A 26,829-nucleotide genomic window follows, 5' to 3' on the forward strand; every position below is an offset into this window, starting at 1 on the left:
TTAAACAAACAAACAATATATATTTTTAAATCAATATCTAAAAGGGAACAGTATCCAATGACCACCATTCAAGTTGACCCTAGCTGTACGCCTGTGATGTGGCTATAAGAGTTATAAATAGATGAAATTTGCACCACCTTTTTATGGTGCAGTTCAGTTATACATAAAACCCATGTGCCATTTGTATTTTATCTTCTGATGACATCTGAAAGAATTACTCTGCTTGTTGCTACAAAACTTTGCTTGAACTTGATTTAACTCCTATGATCTTGTTAACAAGTACTGTTTCCATAGCAATCAAGGAATTATTAAATTGGTGCATCTGTTTATAAGACCACAGAAAAGCCATGTTCATGAAGTAGTCTTATCAACTATATAAATATTGCTATTTTGGTGTCATGTATTTCAAAGTAAAAACAAACAAACAACCCCATATAAGAAAGTGACCTCACTTACATAGCCAACAGTTCTTAATACAGCTGTCAGGGAAGACATGACAATTAAATTCTGGAATTTTCTAAAACGATGCATCAAAATTTTAATTCTGGCAATACTTAAAAATACTGCTCTCAAAAATAATAAATTTCTCATAACAGCAGTTAATTTGGATTCTTTTCCAATACTCACAAAGATTTGTTGCATCTCCCTACTGGTTGAGAATCAGGAACAATATCTAATACTTCATCTAAATGAGATATTAATTTGGTATCAATCATTATTACAAAAGAAATGGACAAAAATAAAAAAAAATTAAATAAGGACTATCAACACTTGCAAAGTTACTTGCCTAAAGTTTGCTTTTGACTGGCCTCATGTTCTGTCTCACGTAGCATTTCTAAAGCTTTTTCAGCACACATTTGCTATAAACATAGTAGGACAATACAAAGAAAACATATTGGCAGAGGACTATACACAGTATAACTTCTTAAGCTTGTATTTTCCCTAATAAAAATACAAAATTATTTTTTCAGTTCACAGAAGTACTGTTTTTGATACCTTTTCAGGTAGTTTTGCCTCATTTTGGGTTTTTGACTTCCTGATATTCTGTTGTGTTTCACAAAATTCATCGTCTAGTGCACACCTCTGTCTATGCTGAAAAGGGCAATAAATAACAGTGACATTTACAATCCATAAAGGCAAAGAAGTAAACTTTTCATACTAGATAATGCTTGAAATAATCTAAACTATACATTTTATTTATTACAGCTTTTTTTCTAAAGCATGGCAATACCAAGAAAAATGTTTCAGAATCAATAATCAGGGATCTGACCTGAATCTGACCCAAAAGACAGTTGGAAATAGAAATAAAATCAAAGTGTTAGTTTGAAGTCTTTGTTGAACCAGAGCAGAATAAAAATAATAAAAAAAGTATACTCAAGCTGCAGTTATTCAGTGACACATATGTAGCTTTGTTAGAGTTCAGTGAATGCACTGATCAAAAATGCACTAAAACCAATGACTGTATAAATGCTGGAGACATTTAAAGAATATATAATACAGTCAGCTATAGCTGTGAAACTAAGTATTTCAGCATTGCACAATGAATTTGATATTCCATGTACACACTATTATGAAATTGTACAGGGAGGAAGATCTATGGTTGTCCATAGAAGCAAGCTAACCCTGGGGTCAATACTGATGACTGAATGTAAATTCTGGCTAATTTTATAAGAGCCAGTCTAACTACAGACAGATTAAATCTGAAATCCAGAGGACAAGAAAACATTATACAATAGAGTAATACATACATGATATTTTTTTTAAATGCGAGTTACTGATTGCAAAATCTAGCTTCCTAAAATACAAATTAGGAAGAATTTAAGTTGTTTTTTTCTGCACTTTCTGCAGTAATATTATTCTGAGTAAAAGACTTAGCTACAGATGACGTGCATACTCCAGTAGCTTCTTGATACAAATTCTTTGTTCTGGTCTCATTTATTGCATTAACGTTAGGCCTTTCAGCAGAGCTCATCATTTGCAAAGGTAATTTAAATCGTCCTTTAGAAGGAGTGGCTGAAAACAAACCAGAGACATGTTAGAATTCTACTCTTCGTTCCCTTACAATTATTGTGGTGTCTGGGACATCAATATGTGATGACCACATCTGTGTGGACGGCATGACCACATTATTCCATAAACTTTAGAAAAAGTTGGCTAGTGGCGGTATCAACTCATTATGTATTTGTAACAATTCTAACGATTTCAATTAAGTTACATGGAAGTTAATGAGTCAATAATAGATTGCGGATGTCCAGAGGCCAGCAATGCTTTTTACAGCCTGTCACTGATAGGAAAGTTAGTCACATATTTAAAGATTTGACTATATTTGTTAGGATAATCTGTCCGGCAAGTTCCAAATAAAAGCCAAAGAAGTTCTCGGTCTTATTCCATCCTAATTTGAAAATGCTCTAATTTCCATCCTCTAATACTCTTAATTTATATGTGCTACATGAATATACAAGACTAAGGATACTGATGCATTTGAGACTGTGCAAGAAATCTAAGTTTGTGAGTCACACTGTTCAACCATCAATTGCATCTCCAGCCTATAATGGCTTTTTCCCTACAAATGGCTTCATTGTAGGAAGTGCTGAAAATCTGYCAGAGTAGAGCCTTTGTAGGAAAGTAACGACTCCCACTTGTGGTAAAGAAAAGGCTCATCTCCTTATCCCTTCCTCTATGAAAAGTGCTGTTAAAGTCAACATCAGTAGCACCAGACGCATGGCTCAGACCTGCAGTGGATACTGCCTTGCCTTCCAGCCACAAAATCAACTGGCCTTTGAAGAAACACACTGTTTTTATGAAACTGGCACAATGAGCGACTCATGTTTGTGAAGAGTCTTGTCAAACAGACGAGAGTAAAATATGATAGACATATACATGGGAGAAAGCAGATTTCCCTGTGTAACTGCTGTAAAAGCAATCATTGCCGAGAATTCTTTAAACTAGGAACATTTGGCTGTCATGAGGAGAGAGATGAAAAACCACCTGTTTTGGGTCTTCTAACCAATTGCTTTTATCTCATGAACTAACTTCTCAAGCTTGCTCTAGCACTAGCAGCTGACTCTGATAGGCAGCAGCACAAACAATAGGTGGCTTTCAGCTGGTTGGAACGCATCTGCAGCTGCTATTCTGCATCATGTTATGGAAAGGTAGCAAGTAGACCAGTATAAAAATTTCAAGATGAAAGCATCTGCTGGGGAGATTGAGTTCTATTCTCCTCTTCATTTCCAGCTCTGCAACAGATCACAGTTCACGCTTGTATTATGTTCATCTCCATTAGCCATTCGCATAGATGTCACCTAACAGTATATATTATCTCATGTAGAAGCTAATTAACAATGTTTTTCAAAAACTATTTATAGCATACTTCTACCCTGAAAGTACTTGTCAACTTACATGTACTAACAAATACCAGTGGACTCCTTGTAGAAAATCTTGTAGCTCCAGGAATAACCACTGATGCTTCAGACACTTTCTTTTTACAAGATGTGATGATCTTGAAGCACAAAACAAACAAAACATAATATGCAGCCTTAAGGTTTTTTTTAGAAAATCTATTTCCAAGACTCTTTTGATATTTTTTGTTATTGGCATGTCAGTTGCTACTGCTGCACACACCAGTGTAACAGGCGGGCTTTTTGCACTTTTCTGTTTAGAGGAATTTCACCATGACACATGAATTATTTAATAATCAAAACTAAAGGTTTTTAACTGGGACCAGTGATTGTTCTTTTTTAGATTAATTCAGTAAGCGACAAATCCTGTCCCTGGTTAACAATCCAAGTAACTGGGACGATTTCCCGGAATCTTCACAAAGTTATCCCATAAGCTATAAACCAGCAGAACGTCAGGGACAGGTTTACCAGAGACCACTGCCAGCAAGGCACGCGTTGCGCACCTGCTGCATGACAGTGAAGATAAAGCAATGCTATGCACCCTCATCTTTTCCCCCATCCCTAGCATATCTGTAGCTAGTCCTAGTATAACTGTGCTACATTTATAACTTCACAGCTTTAGAGCTATGTCACACAAAAGAAACAGCAAGCTTCATGAATTTTGCTACTTCCACAATTTAGATCAGAGAATCACCTAGACATAGAAGCAGTCCCATGAAACTGATTGGAATAACCAGGATACAGAATTCATCTTGACAACCTCATCAGAGCTTTTTTTGTAAACATCAGTCTCAGTGAACACCTTGCCTATAGGACTTGCCTCTAATACAGCTATTACTATACCTGATCATTAACAAGTCTCCAAAGGCTATACTAGACTTATGCATACTGTAAAGAGACATAAGCACGTCTTGAAATATTCTAAAGAGAATTTTCAGAGCATAATGGTCTATTAAATAAAATTAACAATTGCTTTTTATCATGCTTATTTTGAAACTAACAATAATAGTGAGAAACCTTTTTTTGAAAAGAGATTTATATAGCTTTGTGTCAAGTAATAAAATTAAAACCTGCATAATTATATTCCAATTGTAAAATAACAAACAAGTAATTTTCTATATCATAAAGTACAATAGATATTTAAATTTACTTGTATTTTTGAGATAGTCTTTTCTGTTTTGATAACCCTACTCTCACCTTGGAGGAAACATCTTTGCATATGTCTTTGGTGTTCTTTTTATTTAGAGTCCTCAGGGTTGCAGAAAGTTGCTGGGTTTTGGAGTCACTGAATTCCTCTCCCACTTCAGCTTTTTCTTCCAAACATGGTGACAACTGACTTTCTGGTACCAGAACCTACATAATATTTTGAAGGAAAAAAAAAAAAAAAAAGAGGTATTAAATATTTCTTTCCTTCTCTCTCTTTTTCTATACACACACACACACACAGACATACAGTGTATGTTTTAGACATACATATATAGTGTGTGTGTACATACATATATATTAATATATAAAAACTTCTTTACCCTAAGTATCACTTTCTGCACCGTAGATTTGGATAGGAACCTTACTGCTCATATATATTTATTTTGAAAAGCATCCAACTGTTACTTTGGCTAACAAGAACAGGCTACGAGATTACATTTGATTCACATGAAGAACTTCCCTTGTGTACATTTCTCTGAAGGACTATAATTTGCATATTTTTTCTGATTCTCTCCCCAGAGATGCAAACTTGATACACACATACTTACCAGAAATTACTTAACAGTAATTATCAGCATCTTAAAAGATCTATCAATAACGATGATCTTAAATTAGCTATTAACCAGAACAAACATAAAAATAATGCAAATAAGAAAACTATCCCAGCATACTGAAGTATAATACCTGTGATCCACTTTCATCAAAAACAACATGTACAGTTGTTTTGGCAACTGATGAAGACTGCTTCTTATTAAATCCCTAAAAAATGAAAAATCATCAATGTAGCATATAAACTTTGTTCATTTTTTTAAACAACAATCACAAAGGAAATTTTTAAGTCACAGAATGTAAATGTCTGAAATCAGGATAAAGGGGAAAATAAATTCTGCAAGTTGTCAGCAGCTGCATTCCTCATGAGCTCCTCAGTCAGCAAGAACTGAAGGCAGACTGGTTGCCACAAGCAGTAAGGAGTAGGCTACGGCTGGCTAAAAATTTTTGAACAAATGTTTTTCATTTTAAAATTCTAGTCTGTTACAATGATCCCTTTAGTCTTGCATGACAATTCTGAAGAAGAAAGACTGAAACCAGTGCATAGTATTCCCAAAGGTTAGGGCATTGATTTGAGATGTGGGAGATCCAGTTTCAAGTCTTTGATTTGAATGGGTCTTTCCCAATTGTTCTTATCAGAGCTTCTTCAGCTTCCCATAAATAACATTAACAGGGCCAAAGAAGGAGTCTGATGTTATAGTGGTTAGCATGGGAGACTAAAGTTTGGCTTAACTCCCTGACCTGAATCAAGGAGATGGAGAATGAAAAGATGTGACAGAAACTAAACCAATGTTGAAATCAATCCAAAACTCATAAGAGTAAGTTCATAGAATGGCAAGCATGTTAGACATCCAGCTTGCAACGAGTCAGTTCCGAAAGAGTTCTGCATTTGTAAGCATCTACTTCTCATGCAGAACTTGACATTAATCTATCGTATTGCCTTTACAGCCCATAAAGGGATTTTTCATTTAAAATGAATTCCTATAGCAATTCATTTTAAATCTTTTTATGCATCTGAAGGTTAACATATTAAGGGTAAATGCTGTTCTGTAGTGGCCATGGTAGTCAGGAACTGTATATAAACACACATTAATACATTTATAACAACATTTATATGGCAAGAGACATTCATTTTCAGTGAATAAAAAGAAAAGCTATTAAAAAGTGTTTAAATCTTACCTTACATTTATTTACCTTACATTTATGTACTCCATAAATCTTTCTGGTTACATCTTTGATTTCCAAGATAGAATCAAAATATAAAAAAAACTTCTCTCCTCCTTGATCACCCACACTCATCGGGCTTTTTAGACTTATTGTTAATAATTTCCTTGAATCTTTTTCTGAGCAAAAACAATATTTTAAAAGTACTTTCATTAGAATGTAATAACACTTCTATGTGTAATGTTTTAAATGGTAATTTTGCTTTTCTAAGAATTGAGTCAGAGCTCCAGGATTTTAACAATTTGAAAAGCCAAGTTAGTGTATAACAAACAATAGATTACATTCATGAGTGTCTGTACCTTCAAGGCTGTACTGTTCTACCTCTTCTTCTGGTATAATGACTGTTTCCCATTGATGATCCTTATATAAAAAATAGGTATTTTTGAGATAAAAATTTGTACTATATTACAGTTAAATTAAGTGCAGTGGTCACAAAGCTATTCAATGAGGACAAATTTTCAACTTTTTAAAGCCTCTGTTAGAAGAGATGACAACAAATATATATATCATTTATAACAGAGAATAACATTTCAGGACAGTTCTGGTAGAAATATTCATCTAAACAACTGAGTCTCATTTATGAGAGCTACTACTGCAACTTTGTAAAGGCCTTCYTATTCACATGTGCAATTATATGTTAAGATGTTCATAAAAACAGGACTAGAAAGTCATTACTTTGAAATTGTTTGATCTAAATATGTAAAAAAAAAACAAAAACAAAAACCAAACCTAACAATGTAACAGCAACATCAATATAGTTGCAAATAAAACTTCCACATTTAATGTGGGGAAACAAATTTGATGTACTTGAAAAAAAAAAAAAGTCTACTGCCTCAGAAGAATCCAGTATGATGGACAAAATTAGCTTACAGCGTCATCTGCTGCCACATAGAAAGATATACTTCTACTACCAATGTTAAAATCAATCCAAAATTCTTCAAGATTTTCATCCAATGGTATCCGTAGCTAAAACACAAAAAGGTAACATGTAAGAGTAAGACATGAGAACAAAAATTTATAACAGCTAACATGCAGTTACGTCTTTGTGTTACAGTCTGAGCAAACTTTAAATACAGACATCTGTATATGCTTGAAAATAATCCTCATCTCATTTATTCCTTTTTTTTTTTTCTTAGCTAGAAGACAAAAGCATACTTCATCTGACAAATAAAAATTAATGGATACATGATTAGGTCTGTAACTTACCTCATATTTATCAAGACTTGCTGATAAACACGGATATGTAAAAACCCTGTAAGAAAAGGATATTTTGTCAAACATTGTAAAAAGCTGTAAATAAATTTTGTGTACCTGAACAGAGCAACTGGATTGTGCTTTCAACACAAGACTTGTATACTTCAGAGACTAGGAGGTGAGGGCAATTAAAAGAACTGACACTTGATTGCGCTTCTTCCCCAAAAGACATGGCGTGAATATATCCTTACAATTAAAGCAGAAGAATAGGTCTCAGATCTCATTACTATGTTCATAGTTCTAGTTTATCTGCTGGTATCTTAACAATAGTGTTATAGTAGATATCCAAACTRAATATATGCTTGATATGAATAGATACCAGACAATCCCTTTGCTGTCATGACRTATAATGACATATAACGATGTAAGTAACATGCACAGCATATTTGCATATAGACTCAAAGAAAGCTCATAGCTTCCTCTTCCTTTTTAGGTCCCTCTTCCCTAGCAGATATTCTCATTAATACTCTCATTGATCATTAGCTCAACCTAAGTATCCTAAGTCAACAAATAAAGGAATATATACCAACAGATTACTAGCTATTTTTAGATGATACATGTCTATTGAAATTAATGAACATCTCAGAATTTTGCAGCAGAGCTAAGCAGAATGCAAAAACCTATCCCTATTTATAAACGTTTATTAGAGAAACCGCAGCTTAGGCTTTGTATTAAGAACCTTGTCAAATGAATGTTTTTTGTTTAATGACAAATTCTTTCATACTCTTACATTAGCTAATAATCTGTAATGTAAATTTTTCCCCCAAACATGGAAGTTACGTACTTAACATCTAGATAAAGAAGACAATACCACTGGCTATGTGCCAAAAGACAGTGTTACTCAATTTATTTACTATTTAATATTTTAAAGTAGTACTCTGACTTTACACCACAGCAAAATTAGTCTTATCTGTCTGTACTACTATAATTCAGAGTTTATAGAAAGCAGATTTTTTGATAAAAAGGTCATCCCTGATTAATGGCCATCAGGTACAACATGAAAACATACTGGCTTTAAAATTTCTACTTTACCTTCTGCTGTCTCCAAGCATGCCATTCACCTGGTTAAGAAATTTTCTGCAGTCCTATTAAAACACAGAGAAATTTCTTGAAGAAATGTAACGCTAAATTTTACTTCCTTGGAAACAGATCACATATGACTTACTGTTTCAAACTCAGAATCTTTAATTCCTTTAAACGCTTTGGACACAAACTCCATGGAAAACCACTGGCATGCTAGCTCTCCTCTTTGTTTTTCTGACGTCATTCTGCATAAAGCTTCTGTAATGGCTACTTGCAGGTCATAGTCTGCAGGTTATAATACATTTTACAGAAAAAGGAGCTTTAGAGATGTCTACAGCATAAAACATTTTATAGAAATAGTACTTTCAGAGATGCTACTGATTTGAAAAAAGTTATATAGAAGAAAGCGGTATTAGCAGCACTGGATTTTTCATATTACATATCATATATCCAGATATGTAACTCATAATGGATAAATAAAGAATTAAAGGAATAAGGATGACTAAACAATTTATTTTTCAGAAATAAATTTCAACCTAGCTATCAAGGAATGTTAGAGTAACACTACGTATATAAGAGATAAGAAGTTTCCAGCTTTCTAATCCCTGAATCTGGAAATTATTGGATGCCACAGTGACCCATTATAGAAATATCAGTATTACTAAACTAGCCAGCAGTTTGCTGTCCTCAAAGACTTAATTCGTTCTGATCTTTTGCTGTTTTAAAACTTCTATGCTAGGGAAGAACAGGAGAAAAACTCAAAGCTAGCCATACACTACATACATCTGAAGCATTCCAGATGGCAGATTACTTTCATGTAATATTTGCATTCTTCAAAGGACTATAATTACAACACTCTCCAACTTTGTCTTTTCAGGCTTTTTAATGGATGAGAGAAGAAGCTCAATATTAAATTGTTTACTAAGTCCTGTGCTCACCTCCAGCATCTAAAATTCTTCTACCCATATCACTCCTGCAAAATAAACAACATGTTCAATCAAAATATGACAGCAATACAAAGCATAGAGGAAAAATTTAAGTACAAGCTTTCAAAGCATGGGGCGAAACCCTAATTCCACTAAAATATTGGACTTCAAGGGGGTAAGTTTTTGACCTGCTAAGCAGCAGCAGTATTTCTAGTTCAAGACATAAGTATTTGAAAAAAATTAACAGTAATTATACCAAGAAATACATAGACGGTTTGAAGGATGCAGTTTAAAATAACCCTGTCTCCTTTCTCTTCACAAACAGCATTGTCTGTTAATCCGTACAATATGAATTATAAAGAAAAGGGAAATCTTCATTCCTATTCCTTCCCTTTCACCCACATTAAGTGTTAGGGCCCCAGTAAATCATCAGTTTCATGTCTATTAGAATGACCAGTGGTAAAACTCATATCTTGGAATTAACAAACAAACAACCTCCCTCACAAATCAAAAGGAAACCTTTATGTGACATGAAGAGGAACACATATCCCAAGTTCATGCAGCGCCTCCTGGAGTCAACTGACCCAAAAGTAATTGTAACAACTTATTTCACTGAGATGGCCTCCCAGTACCAAACACTGCTGTCTGCCTCCTTTTCTGAAAGCACCTCTGGGGAAGTAAATCACCCAATATAAACATATTAAAACTTTTCCAAAGATTTCTGTAAATAGCCTGTTCTTGCAGTGAGTGATTCACTGTGCCTTTCCAGAAATTCTTAATAAGAGTTTAATGATTTTAAGACAATTTGGATCAGGTGAAGCCTAACTCAGATTGAGAAAGAGACAATTTAGGTTTGTAATGGAGAATAACCTCTTTATAAGAGCAATTGCCAAGAGACACTACCACTGGCTACACAGCTGCAAATGCAAAAATGTCTTAAACAGCAACCTATCTGTAATCATTATAAATAGCCTCAGTCAAAACTCTTCCCAGCAACATAAACAACATAATCATATAAAAATTATACTGAAGACTATTTACATGACAAGCAACATTTCCTTCGCAGAAAATATCTTTTTCCTGGCATCTCGAGGCATGTTGTCAAGCATTAAATTAAGTTTTCTTACTACCTTAAAAAAAAAAAAAAAAAAGAAGAAGAAAGGGAGTAGGTTAAATATAATGTAAATTGTTACAGTTCTTCATTTTGGGCCCACATAGCATATTTGATAAATATTAAGAAAGTAACATGTTTAGATAATTGCAAGACAAGAAAAGATAGCAATAGGTAGATCTGATCTTAAATTGTAATTATCTTAATAAACTACCTTAACTAACATCAATAAATTAATGTAAATATAAGTTATTAACAGGTTATGTTTCTTACTTGCAGATACAAGCATGGAAACAAATTTTCAGTGCTAGAGTTGTATCTGCAGTTGATTGCTGGACTAAAGTGTATCTTAAATTTGCATTAAAATGCCTCYGCTTTGAACACGGAGCCCTTACTGAAGACTTTTTTTTTGCAACTTTACCTTTCTTTAAAGGAGAACAAAGACCTGAAAATGTGATGTTACTAAAGTAAATAGCAGAAATTCACAGTATGCTAGAGGTGTAGAAATTTTTAAGGAATTTATACACCAACAGTCTTAAAGCTACTCATAGCAATTATAACAGAGCATATTACTTCCAATGCTTTTATTTAGCTATCTCCCCAGAATCCTAGTATCACTGTTATGTAATTTATTGCCTAAAATGAAAATTTACATTAGTAAGCTGAAAGTAGTTAAGAACATACAAACGACAACAAAAAACACTCCCAGAGAAACATCAAATGATCCCTCTATACACTAAAGCCCTAGAAAATATTTTCCTTTTTGTAGCAACGGTACACTTAAAATATTAACTGGCTTTACAAAGTCTGTTAGAACACTAAACAAAAAACTACTGCTTAGAAAAAGGAATATTTACCTCCTGCTGAACATAAATATTAATTCTTACATCAGCAATGAGGGTACATGCTCTCAGTACAAAGTTTTCCAGTATTTGCATTTTACCTAATGAACAGTGGAAAAAAAAAAATGTTATCAAAAGTGCATGAAGGGTAGTTCCTCAGCAGCATTTGAAAACACAGGTTCATTTTCATTTAGAAATAAAATATAGTATGCTTTCCTTTCCATACACAATTACTGATATTTAAAAAGAGGCATTTTAAACTTCACAGCTCATATGTAAAACAGAATGGTTACTGCAATTCATAGTAAATACGGATCTTTTTAACGTTTCTATCCCTGTGCATCATATTCTGAAAGCACGAGTCCCCTGTGCATGAGATCACCTTTAAATTAAATATACTCAAATCAGTTCTATAACTCAGCTCTCTGAAATGTAATTTAGACCCTGGAATTGTACCTTCCCAAGGACAAGAAAATAAATCTTTCATTTTGACTGAGATCGCATAAAGGTCTGCAGTGACTTTCTACCGCTAGTGCTATACTGAAGGGTAAGAAGAGTGCGATCTTACAACAACAAGGTCAAAAAAAGAACCAAGGACTACTGTGCTATGGCTAGCTACTACAGTAGTTTAGAAAAACTGTACTTTTTAAGAAAAACTCAGTTTAATTGCTGTCACTGAGGAGACTAGACTCTTTTTTATATTGATATAAGCAAGTTATTTTTCAAGAAATCTGTCAGTACAAAAAACTCAAACAATCAAAGGTACAGTTGACATTCAAGCTTGTTTCACATGAATCAGAAATAATATAGTCCTTTGGCTTGTGCACAGAATAAGCCTTCTTGAGAATAAGCCCTTTTCTATCATTGCCTATTAGCTGAAGCACATAGATCTGGTATATCTACATTAAATCAAGAAACTTTGTACCACCCTCCATTACATATGTAGAACTGTTCTCAAAACTAGCTTGCTTTTAGAGGGCTCCATGAGTGTTCTTGCACTTCTTGGGTGTTCCCACAACAAATCTGGTAGCTGTGAAGTTTCAGAATGCATGATTCCACTGGACTTTGATTTTTTTAATTTTATTTTTTAAGACCAGCTTATTTCACAGTAATTGGAGTAATTTTAACAATGATAACTTTAAGGTGTTCTAAAGAGACATTTTTAATACAATATCTAGCGTATACATTTTTAAACTCACCTTCAGGACTGGTATCATATATAACCTACAATAAAAAAAACAACAAAATAAACATTTTGACACTGCAAATATTAAGACATAAAAATCAAGTGATGCGTATCTAAAACAGGTAATCAAAAAGCACCTAATATTTTACAGTTGTTTCATCCCTTAACGAGGGCCAAGTCTGGTTTTCTGAAATTGTATTTCAGTTAAACATACAGGAGTTGCTTCCCCAATAATAAAACATTTAGGCATGGACTTTTATTTAGGAACATGAGAAGTCTTGTGGACCTTATAAACTTTAGACAAAATCTTGTAGGATTAGGATACAGCATACCACCAACTTATGCAATAAAAATTGGACTGAGATGGATTTTTTTTTGTTGTTTATTAAACACCTATAAGATCTGATGAGTATGAATATGAGTAATAATGAGTATGAATACAGGCAAACTATTTATCCAAAAAGACTTGTAATATATTTCAGAACTCAGTGTAACATTAACTATAAAAGGAAATTAAATAGAAACATGTTTGAAAGTCTTTTTGTTGCTAAACTACTACTAATTTCCACAAATACGCGCTTAATGTATTTTATTATCAACATATTTTTACCAGCAATATGCCAAAGAAATCTTCAGCTAGACTTGTAAGCACTTCATTTTTCTCATTTCCTCTAAGGATCAGAACTTCTTTTACCTTTTCGAACCAATTGACCATGTAAAGGGAAAATAAAAGCAAATCAATCTTAATAGCATGAAAAAAGGACAATGGTTGGTATTATACATACAAAGTATACAAAGATTAGAAAACCCCAGTTATCAGTCTCCTGAGTGTACTTTAGTCCCAGACTGAAATTTTGTACATTAACTAAACAAATGTAAGTGATCTTAATCTAATGTGAGTCACTTCCACAGCTGACTTCTGAATACAAAAACTGAAGGTCCACTTTTGCAACTGCTCTCGCAGACAAAAGAACTGAAAATGGATGATGGCTGAATGTGAATGTAATCATGAAGACATCACATCTCTTAATTTTTTTTCCTTTCTTTCTTTTTTCTTTTCTTTCTTTTTTCTTTTTTTAAATAAAAGCACTTGAGAAGGCAATTCAGTAATCATCATCTCTGGACACTGTCATTAATTTTGTTCAGTGAAATCTTTGGTGAAGGCAATAAGCAAGTGGTCTATATTTTTCAGTATGTTTATTATTCTAAGTAACAAATGATTAATGCATTTAATATAAACATTGAAATAACACAAAATAATTAGAACAGCGCTATAAGCTGTTGAAAGAAAATGTACAATGCTGCTGTTGTATTAACAAAAAATTTATTAAATTGCACCAGAAAAGTCCAAATCATGACCAGAAAGCAGTGTAGTACGCTCATATAAAAAGAGATAAACACTTACTGTATCTGCTATAAGCATATTTAAATTAATTACATACTGCATAACCTGTGAAATCTCCACTGTATTAGAGGAGCACCACTTTATAAGGAGTTGCTCTTTTGTCAAAGAGCATTTAAATCTGATTAATACTTTTTGATAAATTGGAAGAAATTCTTAATTCAGAAATAATTGCAGACTGAACTGAATACTAAGCTATTCAGCACTGAAGCATTATTTAGGTATGCTTCATTAATTTTTTTTTTTAAGTTACATATGCTTTATGGTTATACTTATCCTTTCAACAAGACCGTATTTCATCATTGCTGGGAGCCCATCTTCGCCTGCTATGCTGATTTTTTTCCCACATTTCTGAAAAGAACTTAGTAAAGTTGAAATATTTTTGACTTCTTGTTTGTCAAGTTCCTAAAACAGAAGTTATAATATAAGCTTTAATGTATAGTTCTAAAAGAATCTATACTTAATTAACGAGATGCCTTTTTGTTCTCAAAAGTCACCTTAATTACTCCTTGAAAGAGAGGTTTCATTCTTAAATTTTATTTCCATTTTTCAATTGAACTGCTGGTATAAACCAAGCCAACTGAAACAGTATATATTTTTTTGACTATTACAATAACAGCATAAACCTCTGATGTAATGATTACATTACCCGACACAGAAGCTTGTCTAATTTGTTGACAAACTGTTTGCTGCATTTATGAGAGAGATTTTCACAGTCTTTTGTTTGCAGAAAATGTTCTAATAATTGGAAATCTTTTTTCCTTGTAGCTTCATCAATTAGCTTTTCCAACTGTCAGAGTAAAAGAAAACAGAGCAACTGTATTTCTGCATGGCCAAGATTTGATATAAGTTTTTATCTAGTTATCTGCTGGACTCTAAGTGAACATACCAAATCACTAAACCAGTAAATGTAAAAACTGAAGTACAGAACTCCATATCCAATACATTAATCATACAAATGCTTATTCACTGAGGTTTTTTTTATTTGCTAGCTTTTCCTAACTGGACAGTTTTTCTTTCCTCGTATTACAAATAGGCACTTGCTCGTTGTGTTAATATCCCTTCCTTAGTACATTTAATATTTTGCATTTCTAAGTTATCTATCCGTGACTTTAAAAGATACTAATATATTTATTAATGACGCCCGCCTTTCTCATCTATTTTGCTATTCTTTTTAAAGCAGTTATAAACTGATTTTAACATTTTTGATCCTAGGTACCATCCCAACTGATTCATCAATTGCATATCTTTTATCAATAATTCCAATTCCTCTTGCTTTTTATGCAGCTTAGCACTGATACAGTCAATGAAAAAAATTCTTCTCGCCACATTCTCTGCCATACTGCAATTTTTACTTCTAATTAAATACTAGAAGAGGTTCTTTAAGCTAGCAGTAATKAAAACAATCAATACTCGTTTTCTTACTTTAAAATTACATACCTTCATCTCATTCCGTGCTGCCATTTTGGCAATTCATCTATTCAGCTGCATAACAAGGGAATAATCATCACTTGACCAAGAATCAATTCATTAATGTAGACTTCCAGACAATTTTAAAATCAGTTTTGCAAACATAGTGTCAAAAATTAAAACAAGCAAGATATATTACAAATTCAAAAATTTGCCAGGAGTACAAATACTATTTATTTAAGGAATTAAGCTACCATGGGATATAAGGAAATGTCCTTACATGCATTTGGTTAAAATAAGAAAAGGCAAAGCGAACGGTCAGCTTCGACAGTGGAGGCATGGGAGGTTCTGCAGTGGACTTCATTATACAAAAATACAAATACATAAAAGGGGCAAGCAGCAAGATAGCAAAGCATACTGCCAACATGAGGTTATTCAGAACAGGTAAGTTAACAGCCAAACGTGAAGAACTGCAGAAGGGCCTCATTATAAAATGGCAGATGAAATCATTAAAGAAAAATGTGAAGCATATGGGGAAAAAGCCATCCTAATTATATCTATAGTGACAGGCTCTGAAGTGACTACTACCAGTAAAGAGCAAGATCTTGGGACTACAGTAGTTAGTTTTCAGAAAACATCAGTTTAAAGCTCAGGAGTAGATAAAATTATTTAGTTTTCAGAATTAACAAAGCAAAAACATTTTTATACTGTGTATAAATTCATCTACATCTTGAATTCCTCATGCAGTTCTAGACTCCCCATCCCAGAAACTCTATAAAGTAGAAAGAGCACAAAAAAAGAGAGAAATAATGATTAAACATACAGAGCAGCTTTCATAAAAGTGATGGGGGAACTCAGAATAGAGGCTGCATTCTTAAGTAACACAAAAAACAAGAAACGTGGGGTGTTTTTTCCTACTTTCCAACACAAGAATGCAACAGGCTTCGTTGAAGCCTTTACTGTCACCACACAATTCTCTCATCTCCTGCCTAGTCAGGGAAAACAGGAGAGAAAAACAAAAACCCTATTTCCAGGTGCCTCCTTGTCAACGAGGGAGAGACACGCCCGCTCTCAAGACACACACAGTCACCGGCATCTTCCCCAAGAGCCTGACTACKGAGAGGAAAACTCCCCATCGCACCTCCCCAGCGGCGTCGCGCCCCGACAGGGGAGCAGCAGGCCGCAAGCAGCCCCTCAGCAGCATGGCGCACCTCAGCTCACCTCACCGCACCGCACGGCACGCGGCCCTCCCCTCCCCGCCGGAGCGAAAGAGGCGCCAATTCCCGTCGGCCAATCACGTCCAGGTACGAAGGCCTCCAGCCAATGAGCGCCCTCGAGAGCTTTCCGGGGGCGGGACGTGGGGGGCAGCGTGACGGCTGCTCCTCCTCCCTCCGCTCTCTCGTGACGCCACCAACCAATCAGCGGCTGGGGAGGGGGCGGTGCTGGGCCGAGGCTGCGCTGAGGAGGGGAAGGCGGGCACCGCCCTGGCGGCTGTGGCGCTTCCCGCCGCGGCGTCGCGCCCCGCTGAGGAGCTGGGGCGAGGTGCGGCGCCGCAGCTGCCTCAACCGCCGAAACGGCCCCCCCATCCCCATTCCCCCCCAGGGGTGGAGCGCGAGCCCGCCTCAGCGAGCGGCCGGGGCCTGGAGAAGCCCGCGAGGCGCCGCCCGCTGTTTCCGCCGGAGGAGCCGTGTCGCAGTCAGGTCTGAGGCGACGTGACTGCAGAAGGGGCGGAAAAATCCCCCCCGCAAAGGAGAGGCCCGTCCCGGGGTGTTACTAATGCCCACTATACCCGTCCYGGGGTTTTACTAATGCCCACTATACACTCGTGCCCCACCTTATCAAAGGGCTGCACAGGTGGCTGCGTTTGTGTAGGACCACTAATGTCCTGCTTGTTTTATATCACAACGTGTCTTTATTGATAGCCAGTATTTAAAACATGCTCATGTCATTGCTTAGTGTAGAGGAGAGTTTCTGGACATGCATTTGATAAACCAATGTACATCATTCAAAACTGTAATTCAAAAACGTTTTCACTACCATCAGGCGCACAAGCGGGTAGAATAGTTACCGAAACCACAAAACTGTTACCGATAATGGGCCTGTATTGACATTCATGGTCTTTATTATACACAGGGAACTGGCTAACACATTTAAATTAAATCTAACAGTTGGATTAATACCAACTGTGTTGTAAATAAAATAATAATGCCACTAATTTTCTAAAAGGGGAAAACAATACCATAAATGACAAAAAAGCTGTACAGAAATTGTTCAAAATACCACCAGATGTCACTATAATTCAAGTAAATGACAATTGCTATGAGAATTTAAGTATCTCTACTGAGGAGTTGACTTCATAGTAAAGATGAGTGCTGAGCATTTTGCGGGAGGCATATGCACCTAAAAGGATTAACTAGCATTAACTGCTATCACATTTTCTGTTGGGATAGCTTTATTAAAAGATAAATGAGTGGTTTGAAGCACATCTCTAGAAGTACAGCTTTATTGAGAAACCTACTAGGGACAAAATTTTGCATGAGAAACTTGGAGCCTCAGAAGTTTTCTATAAAACTGTACTGAATTCTATTTTTACCATACGAAGCAGAAGTAAATAAAAGCTAATTTATTGCTTCCCTTATGAGTCACAGTAGAGTACACACATGCTCAGACTATCCACAGATTCATATCTTTTAAAGAAAACAGCCTTCCTCATTCCATAATAAAAGCCAACCATAAAGAAGGGGAGGACAACTCGATCATACACTTTCCCTCCTGCACCAGGTACATGCATCTTTGCTATTATAATTATGTCTGACATGATTGAGAGGCTGCTCTATGTTCATGTCTAATTCTTTAACATTTGTTTTGTTTCGCAGAGAGAGATAAAAGGTTGACAGAAAGCAGACTTTTCATTCAGTTTTGCATTAAACAGACTGGAGAAAGCAACAAAAGCTGTCAGCTCTCCTGTGCACATACAGCTACAAGGACTTGCACAAAATGCTGGGAAATACCTTTCAGTTCCCATATCCCAACATTCATATTGAAAATATATTTTTTCCTCTCTGAGGCTATTTATGAAAAAATACAAAAGTTAAAACTTCACATTCTGAGTTCAATGACCCTTCTGCAGACAATTCCTTTGGAAGGGATTATTTGGGCATAAAAAATTCTTAAAAAGCGCAGAGAAAAAGGAAGCAAAATTGTCTTTAGTACTCTGTACAGGAACTCTTTATTCACTATAGTAGCACAAATATTTAACTTCATTAGAGATACTGAAATATATCATAAAGTCAATATAATCAATCTTTGGCACAGCTGCTGTTGTATGTAGAACTAAGAAGGGTCAAAAGCATTTATGCCAAACAGTTTTAATATCAAGTATCAGCAGAAATAGTCGCAGGTCTGAGATCACAAGCAGAAGGCCAAATCAGGAAAGAAGCTAGTTCTAACATTAGACTCCTGCTGACAAATGAGTAATCATTTAGACTTGCYGTTCTGTGTCTTTAATAGGCAAATCTGGAAAGTACATGCAAGTGTTAAGCACTGATGAAACACTAAATTAAGTACTGTAGTTGCAATAGAGTATTCGAAGCTAGAATCTAATGTTTTTCTTTGTAAGATAAAGACAAAGAAACTATGAATTTGAAGTTACATGTAAAAAATAACATCTGTATTAGAAATAACACTAAGTATCTGTAAGATAAACCTGACTGTTGGATGTTCACAGCTAAAGCTGTGCCAAAGTCTTGAAAAATCAGTTCAGCGAAATAGTATTGATATTTTTATTTCTGGCTATCTAGATATACAGAGATCTTGGATGAAATAAAGGAATTAGAATATCCTGCCCTTAAATACTCTGAATTGTGGTGTTTCTTTGATATGTGTGCCTGCACACTCACACAATACATGCTAAAATAAATTCATGTTGTTTTCAAGTGATCTGTTAAAATCAAAGATCACTATCTTTATCCCTTGCTGGTCTCCTGGTTAGTCTACACAATGATTACCGTATTTATTTCTAGGTGATGCTTAATATTGTATCTTAGTGGATAAAGTAACAACAGTGAAGGTGGTACTGCTAGTTCTGATTCAGATCAATAGTATAGGAAAAGGGGAAAACAAGAGTGGCACTCTCCTTTATGCATCAACATGCATATATATATTTTTWTATATATATCACATTATCTGTGTACTTTATAATAAAAATGACACTGAAATTCTAAAACAACTTAATATAAACACTCGCATGTATTTAATTTGTCATTTGCAATAACCATCTTTATCCCAAACAAATTTGACAATGAAATGTCAAAGTATTAACACTGATTACAAAGTAACTGGTAATATGTCTGTATTAATTATGTCTTCTAATGAAGTATCTCCATTTTCCATTAAAAGAAACCTCACAACAGATTATTCAAATCTTGAACTGTATCAAATAACTGCTCAGCATTGAAGGAGATGCATTTCAGAGGATAAATCAGAATTCACATTTAAGAATTACTACAAGTTAGAGTCACTTACTGTAGATATGAACAGTCTCTTAACATACCCTATGTAGATATATTTTAATGAAACCTGTGAGTGAAAACAACATGGTCTGAAAGGAGACAAAAACTGCAGCAACAGAAACAAGAACAACAAAATGAGGAAAGAATAACACAATTGTGAGGCTTAGAAATTAAAGAGAGAAGAAGAGTCTATAGCACAGTTCTGGGAAGTGTTCCTAGAAGACAGACTCTTTTCCTTATAACCACATTATAATCAACTAGCAGATTGCCTTTTTCCAACATCAGATTTTAATCCTATATGCACAGAACTCCTAGGTGAAATGACAGCAAATTCCATGTAAGAAGCAGCAGCATGGTCATTTTTGTGGTTATACAGACTAATCACTGTAATTCTTTTCAAGTGCTGGTCATTTTTTAGCAATTATTGAACCCACCCACCATATTTTCTAATGTGGGTACGTTAGTCTGTAAGCAATAACTCAGCACTGAGTTGCCTGATGACCAGTGCTGTCTAACAGGAGTACCACTAAGCAAAGACAACAAAAACAGTGGAACACTTTTATGACAATCTCTTGTATTAAAATAGCAATAATTTTATTATTGTTTTTAAATGAATTAAGCACTTCACAATTTTACAGCTCTTCACTAAAACAAAATGACCTTTTGCCTAGTTTATGTGCTTTATTGACATATTGCATAATGTATTTTATTCTGGACAAGACATTTAATCAGGAAARACAACTCCTTCTCATTTACACAGATTCCATGTGTTTGTTTAAAAAATATGCTTGAAAGAGCCCTGAAATTATGGACTACTACACATTCATTTATCATATGACTATAATACATTTTTTTTAAAGTGCATTATATGACAGTAACCTCTGTGAAGAATTAACTATTACAAAATCCTGGTTATAAGGGAAGTGCTCAGTTTGAACACAGTGCAAGAAGTCAAGTTGCCCTGAGAATTTATAAAGGTGGTCATAAGTTTACCATCATGATAGGTACCTGTTACCACTACTTAATGGCTTACTATCTTGTCAACTAGAATCCTTTTGATTTTCACTATTGAGTGTGGAAATGTGACATGAGTCAGCTCTAATGTGTGAATATTAACAATTTAGGAGCACCTTAAAGAAAAGCTTTTTCATATACAGAACTAAATTGAGAGATTGCTTTCAGTTCTATGATAAGTTAGGCCTGCTTAACTCAGAGTCAGCAATGCCAAACAACTGATTTACTAACAGCTACTTTCAATTCTTCTCCAGCAGTGCAAGACAAGCAAAGAGATAAAGGCAATCTTGGAATAATACTTTAATACTGAAGATTTTGCACGTGCAAATACTCTGAGAGGTTGCAGAAGGAAGACAATACAAATCAAACTCATACTGCTGAGCCATTCAGTTCTGCCCTCTCTCTGACACTGATATACATGACATTAACCTTTAAACTGATAGCCTGAGCTTTACAAAATCTGGCTCTGTCTGCAATAACACTGAGATTTTGATGTTTGCTAGCACATGAATGAGTGTCTCCCAGAAGATGGCCACAGGATATTTCTACCAATAAGTCAAGTATTGTATTGGGTTCCAGCAACATCCGTGGTAAATTGGTGTTCAATACCAGTCTCAGAAAGAGATTTTTTAGTGGTGTGCTGGGAGGCAATGCAGTGTTCTGGCAGACGGAAGAAATATGGTGACTGGGGGAGGAGAGGGGGAACAACACTTTAAAACAGCGCCTTTTATTCAACATGAGTAATTCTATGTGTGTGTTCATTGTCTTCTTTTCAGACAAAAATATAAAACTCCATTTCTATAGACTTTACCAATACTAGATAAACTCTAATGAAATTACTTAAGTGAGCAAGTTTCACCAAAGTAATGGAACAAAATTCAGTTTATACCAAGATTCTTCCGCAGTCACTGAAGGTGTGATTCATCTCACCTGACTATGTCTACAGAACCTGCTTGGCATAATTTGGCATGGTTTGCACTAATGCTAAGAATTACGTTATGTCTGAACTAGTCCCCCGATGTTATCCCTGCATTCAGTGGAGACAACAGTTTGTCTACTGACTATATTGACTACATCTCCATCGACTATAAAGAAAGTTTAGAGTGAAGAGTTTAGATGTATATGTCATATATGGTCATACATTATTTAGTCCTATGAAGCCAGCCATAGAAGGCAACAAACCTTACAATTTGATAGTGCCCCATCTTACAGAGCTGCTTATTTTTTTCTGGCATACGAGGAAGACCAAACTTCTCAGTTCCCTGTATTTGTTCTTCCAGGACACAAGTGCTGCTCCCAGATTGGTGATGGTCACTCCTGTGATCCAGATGCAGGAAATAATGCAGGTGGATTGAAAGTCTACAGCAGCCCTTCAATCTGTGTAGTAGGCAATCGCACCTCATCCCCATCTCAGTGCTCTACCTGCCTTAGACCTAATGGTTATGAAATACCCAGATAGAGTAGTTGTGTTACTCCTTCAAAACCATTTCAGCCTAAACTTACAACCTCAGAGTGCTCCAATACAAAACTGAAGTACTAGCGGCATTCATTGTCTCTTAAATGGACTGAACACTAACAAAGAAATGATGAATTTTAACCATTCCCTAGTAATAGATAACCACTGACACACATGTAACCGAACCCTACATATACAAGCAATAAAACCTGTTGTTACTAAAGGTAGGGAGGCTTATAATAAGAGCAATAATCAGAACCTGACTTTCAGAGGCAGAAGGTACTTGCAACTCAAACTGAATTCAAGCACTGACAAGTGCCCAGTACAGCTGAAAATAAGACATTCAAAATACACCTTGTATTTCTGCTGCTATACTGAATAACTATGTAACTTATATAAATCAGCTCTATGATTTTCGAATGCTTCACTTAGTTTAGAAACCAAAAAGGCATATAAGCAGCCACTCCAGTAACAGCATTTGCTAACAGAAATGACCATTCAAATTAGAGTGTGAAAACAAATATATGAATTTCAAATTTTATCAAAAGAGTTTTTTGGAATAAATCTCTCACCTACTGAGATGACATCAAAGCAAAGAACACATTTAATTACCCTAGAAGGCTGGCTAACTACCCTAATACATGGAAAGTATTTCTAATTCAAGAATTTTGTTTTGAAATCAATTTCAGAGCTGTTTACACTGGACAGCAGGTATGAAAGAAACTATAAACATGTTGCAATTCAAAATATATAGAACGAAATGCCAAATACAGAAGTCCAAATTAATTGGCAGAGGGTTACTTCTATCCTGCAACATGACAACACAGTCAATTCTCAGTTGTTTCAARCTGGACTGAGTTTCCTCAGTACTTTGAAGAGATGCTCAGCAGCTCACAGAATCATCACTCATGACTTCAGGCTCTGAAAGCCACAGATTAATGGAACTGGGCAACTAGTTCCCTTGAAATCCTGGCCTCGTTAAATGGGCATCACAGCTAAGTAATTACATTAAGTTGCCAAACACATGATGCTTCTTGGGGTTTCTGCAATTCCAAAATGAGCAAATGGGCTTTTTGGACTAATATATACTTGGCTGTGTGTTGCCTACAATCTTGATTTTAAAAATAATCTGTGATTTTGGTGAATAAGCAGCAATCCAAAATAAGACATCTGAATATGTGGCATGATTTTCATAATATAATCCTTCTGAAAAGCAGCTCTTCCAATATACCCAGCCAAGCGGTTTTGAAAACTTATGCTATACTTAAAAAGCTAAACTTTGCATGCAGTGAAGAATATGCATTAAAACATTCAGGGACAATTTTTTATTTACTAGATTTCCTCAGCAGGAAAGTAGCATAGCAATAAGCTACGTATTGGGCAGACTGTTCTGTGTTACTCTGCTCTCACTGCTGCAAAATTCTGTTTGTGGATCCATGTAAGCACCAATTTACCAGTAAAATCATCATTTTCCTTTGAAGTTCCCATTTTGTGTTCATAGGACAGTCGTGGAGTTGAACTAGTTTTTAATCAGTAGTAGTTGATTAGAGAGCTCGAAAGTGCTGCTGCAGTAATACTGGGACACGAGGGAACAGGGATTCGGGGTTCTAGCATTCTATTCAAAGGCTCTGCGACCAGCTCACTGCACCGTCTTTATAGTTTGCCTTTCATACCCATGTCTTGATTCATAAATTTAAAGTTTCTGGTAAGGGTGTAAGATCATTAGCATTCATGTAGTGCTTTGAGATCTTCAAGGGTAACTGCAACACAAGTGCAAAATCGCTCTAGTTTCCCTTAATAAAAACAGTTGCACAAGGAAAGGAGAATTCCATTTCCCTGGAGAAAAAGCCTACTTGTACATCACCCAAAAAAGATGAGAACTTCCCCATAGTCAGCCTTATATACACTTAAATCACTCCTGCTGCCTATAGCAAACATTGGAGATGAGAAAAGGCACATGGTTAAATCCCCCCCCCCTTTTTTTTTTTTTTTTTTTTTAAGGGAAACAGAGGAGCAGCTGGGACATTTTCATGTTGTTTTAACTCATAATTACATTTCTTTAATTAACAAACTAAATATTAATAGAAATACTTAACGTGGCTAAAACGTTAAAAAAAATACTTGTATAAATACAAATACTTCCCTACAGTGGCTGCCATCCAAATTTTGCTAAGCTGGAATAGTGCCCGGACTTGGTGAGCTAATATAAACAAAAATAGAAATAAAAACAGTAAAGCCACACTGTCCATTTAAAAAAACAGACAGTACAGAATGGTAAAGTAGACTGGTTACAAGTATTTTATGCAGTCCAGAATACTATTAGCAACATAAAAGTTTCTTTCTTTGCTTTTGCATATTTAGTCTGACAGCATCCCTCTGAACCATTCTGCACTGATTCACACACTACAAGAAATCACGTGGGCTTTCAACAGATGTAACTCGGTACACATTTTGGCCCTTTATACTTTCTGAGAGGTTTAGAACAGTTTGTACACATCGTTGACTACCTTCCTGTTCTGAAAGGCTTTGCCAGGTTTCAGAAAGGAGGTTGTAGGCCATAGGAGCACAGAGCAATGCGAGGGATGAGAATAAGGCTATTCAAAAGCTGCTCTGCATCCCGTTTCTTTTGCTCAGATGAAGTGGATCCAGCTCTCCTCACATTCTCTAGGCATCTTAAGGGGGTAATTCCGGCAGGTAAAACTGTAGTTTTTGCCTCTGTTGTTATCCCAATACTCCTGCCCGTTGACTTGGTATCTTGCTGCAAATTGGACTACAGAGCACAGCTGAAGGAGGAAAGGAGGTACAGGGAGAAAAAAAGTGAAAACATCAACCTGAGCTTGCCCATTTGTCCCAGGGATGCTATTATGCCAATGAGCACACACTTCATGGAGGCTTTTCCACTGATTGAAGGTGTATCGCACAGACACCTGCTTCTCAAAAGCAATATTACAAACTTGGATGGTGCCACTGAGCCCCAAATCTGAACTGGTCACTCGTTCAAGACACACCTGCTGCTCCTGAAGTCGGGCAGAGAAATCCAGACAGTCCGCAGGCTGCTGGAAGTCGGGCACCAAGCACTGCATGGTGAACTCCAGGTCCAAGCTGCTGCCCCAGAGGTCTGAGTTTATGGAGAGCCTGGAAAGGACATGCAAGGGGATTGACGGATCCTCTCCCGTCTGGAAGACTTTCACTTCAGTCAGCTCCAGGCCCAAAGCATCAGCAAATCTCACCCTGTTCATACGACCCTCGCATCCTGCAACTTGGCACTGCACTCCTGCTCGCTTTCTTCTTTCAGGTGATGTAGGCAAAGACCTCGCTCGGCGGCGTATGATAGGCCGCAGCGCCGGGTCACAGCTGGTGGCCGTGCTGCTCTGCGGCTGATTCGGTGGCGAGCCCCCCTTGGCYGGGATGCTGCTCAGAAGAGTCACGCTGCTGCTGGTGCGAACAGCCTGGGGCTGCTGCTGCCCTCGGCCCGGCGCGGCCTCAGCCCGCAGCATGTTCTGATAGAGATCAGAGAGGTAGCTGGGGCTCCTCCGAGGACCACGTACCTCCATCCTTAGCCGATGGCGAAGGGCTGAGGTGGACACCGCAGATGCCGAGGCCTGCCTCTCGGAAGCAAGTAACTTGGGAACGACGGCCGGAGCAGGAGGGTAATGGGAGTTATCGTGCCAGCTGCTGCAAGAATCCACAGAAACACCTAACTTGGGAACGACAGCCGGAGCGGGAGGGTAATGGGAGTTATCGTGCCAGCTGCTGCAAGAATCCACAGAAACACCTAACTTGGGAACGACGGCCGGAGCAGGAGGGTAATGGGAGTTATCGTGCCGGCTGCTGCAAGAATCCACGGAAACACGTAACTTGGGAACGACGGCCGGAGCAGGAGGGTAATGGGAGTTATCGTGCCAGCTGCTGCAAGAATCCACGGAAACACGTAACTTGGGAACGACGGCCGGAGCAGGAGGGTACTGGGAGTTATCGTGCCGGCTGCTGCAAGAATCCACGGAAACACCTAACTTGGGAACGACGGCCGGAGCGGGAGGGTACTGGGAGTTATCGCAGCGGCTGCTGCAAGAACCCACGGGAGCAAGGCGGTCTTCCGCGGCGAAGGGCAGCAACCCGGACGCTCCGGCAGCAGCTGGCAGGGCCCCGGCGGCTGGCGCATCGGCGGGGCAGGACGAGGGCCGCCTCGCTGGCTGCCAAAGTCGCGGCTCTGCGCTGGCTGGCGGAGCCGCTGCAGAGGCATTCGAGGCTATCGCCCCTGCTGCTGGAGGCTGCCGGGCGGCGCGGCGCGGCGGAGGCAGGCTCGGTGCTGCGGCC

General features: G+C 36.8%; 2 protein-coding genes across 2 annotated transcripts in view; both read right to left on the reverse strand.

The window, feature by feature from the left end:
* Positions 1 to 15,585, reverse strand: part of SYCP2 (synaptonemal complex protein 2) — a 31,505-nt gene extending 15,920 nt beyond the window's left edge. The window contains 21 exon segments of the mRNA XM_026089347.1: positions 628 to 685; positions 788 to 860; positions 997 to 1,092; positions 1,895 to 2,013; positions 3,400 to 3,499; positions 4,596 to 4,751; positions 5,289 to 5,363; positions 6,348 to 6,496; positions 6,677 to 6,737; positions 7,248 to 7,343; positions 7,584 to 7,629; positions 8,664 to 8,716; positions 8,797 to 8,939; positions 9,593 to 9,627; positions 10,622 to 10,710; positions 11,549 to 11,634; positions 12,733 to 12,757; positions 13,330 to 13,434; positions 14,398 to 14,526; positions 14,771 to 14,911; positions 15,562 to 15,585. Of these exon segments, the coding sequence (XP_025945132.1) occupies positions 628 to 685; positions 788 to 860; positions 997 to 1,092; positions 1,895 to 2,013; positions 3,400 to 3,499; positions 4,596 to 4,751; positions 5,289 to 5,363; positions 6,348 to 6,496; positions 6,677 to 6,737; positions 7,248 to 7,343; positions 7,584 to 7,629; positions 8,664 to 8,716; positions 8,797 to 8,939; positions 9,593 to 9,627; positions 10,622 to 10,710; positions 11,549 to 11,634; positions 12,733 to 12,757; positions 13,330 to 13,434; positions 14,398 to 14,526; positions 14,771 to 14,911; positions 15,562 to 15,585 (1,859 nt within the window).
* An 8,998-nt stretch (positions 15,586 to 24,583) lies between these two features.
* Positions 24,584 to 26,829, reverse strand: part of PPP1R3D (protein phosphatase 1 regulatory subunit 3D) — a 3,187-nt gene continuing 941 nt past the window's right edge. Inside the window, exons 2-3 of the mRNA XM_026055915.1 lie at positions 25,521 to 26,821; positions 24,584 to 25,295 (exon numbers count right to left, since the gene is read on the reverse strand). Of these exons, the coding sequence (XP_025911700.1) occupies positions 25,143 to 25,295; positions 25,521 to 26,821 (1,454 nt within the window). The 3' untranslated portion in view covers positions 24,584 to 25,142. The remainder of the gene's footprint in view (positions 25,296 to 25,520; positions 26,822 to 26,829) is intronic.

This window comes from Apteryx rowi, unplaced genomic scaffold (genome assembly GCF_003343035.1).
Source record: "Apteryx rowi isolate R43461 unplaced genomic scaffold, aptRow1 scaffold_0, whole genome shotgun sequence".
Classification (NCBI taxonomy): Eukaryota; Metazoa; Chordata; class Aves; order Apterygiformes; family Apterygidae; genus Apteryx; species Apteryx rowi.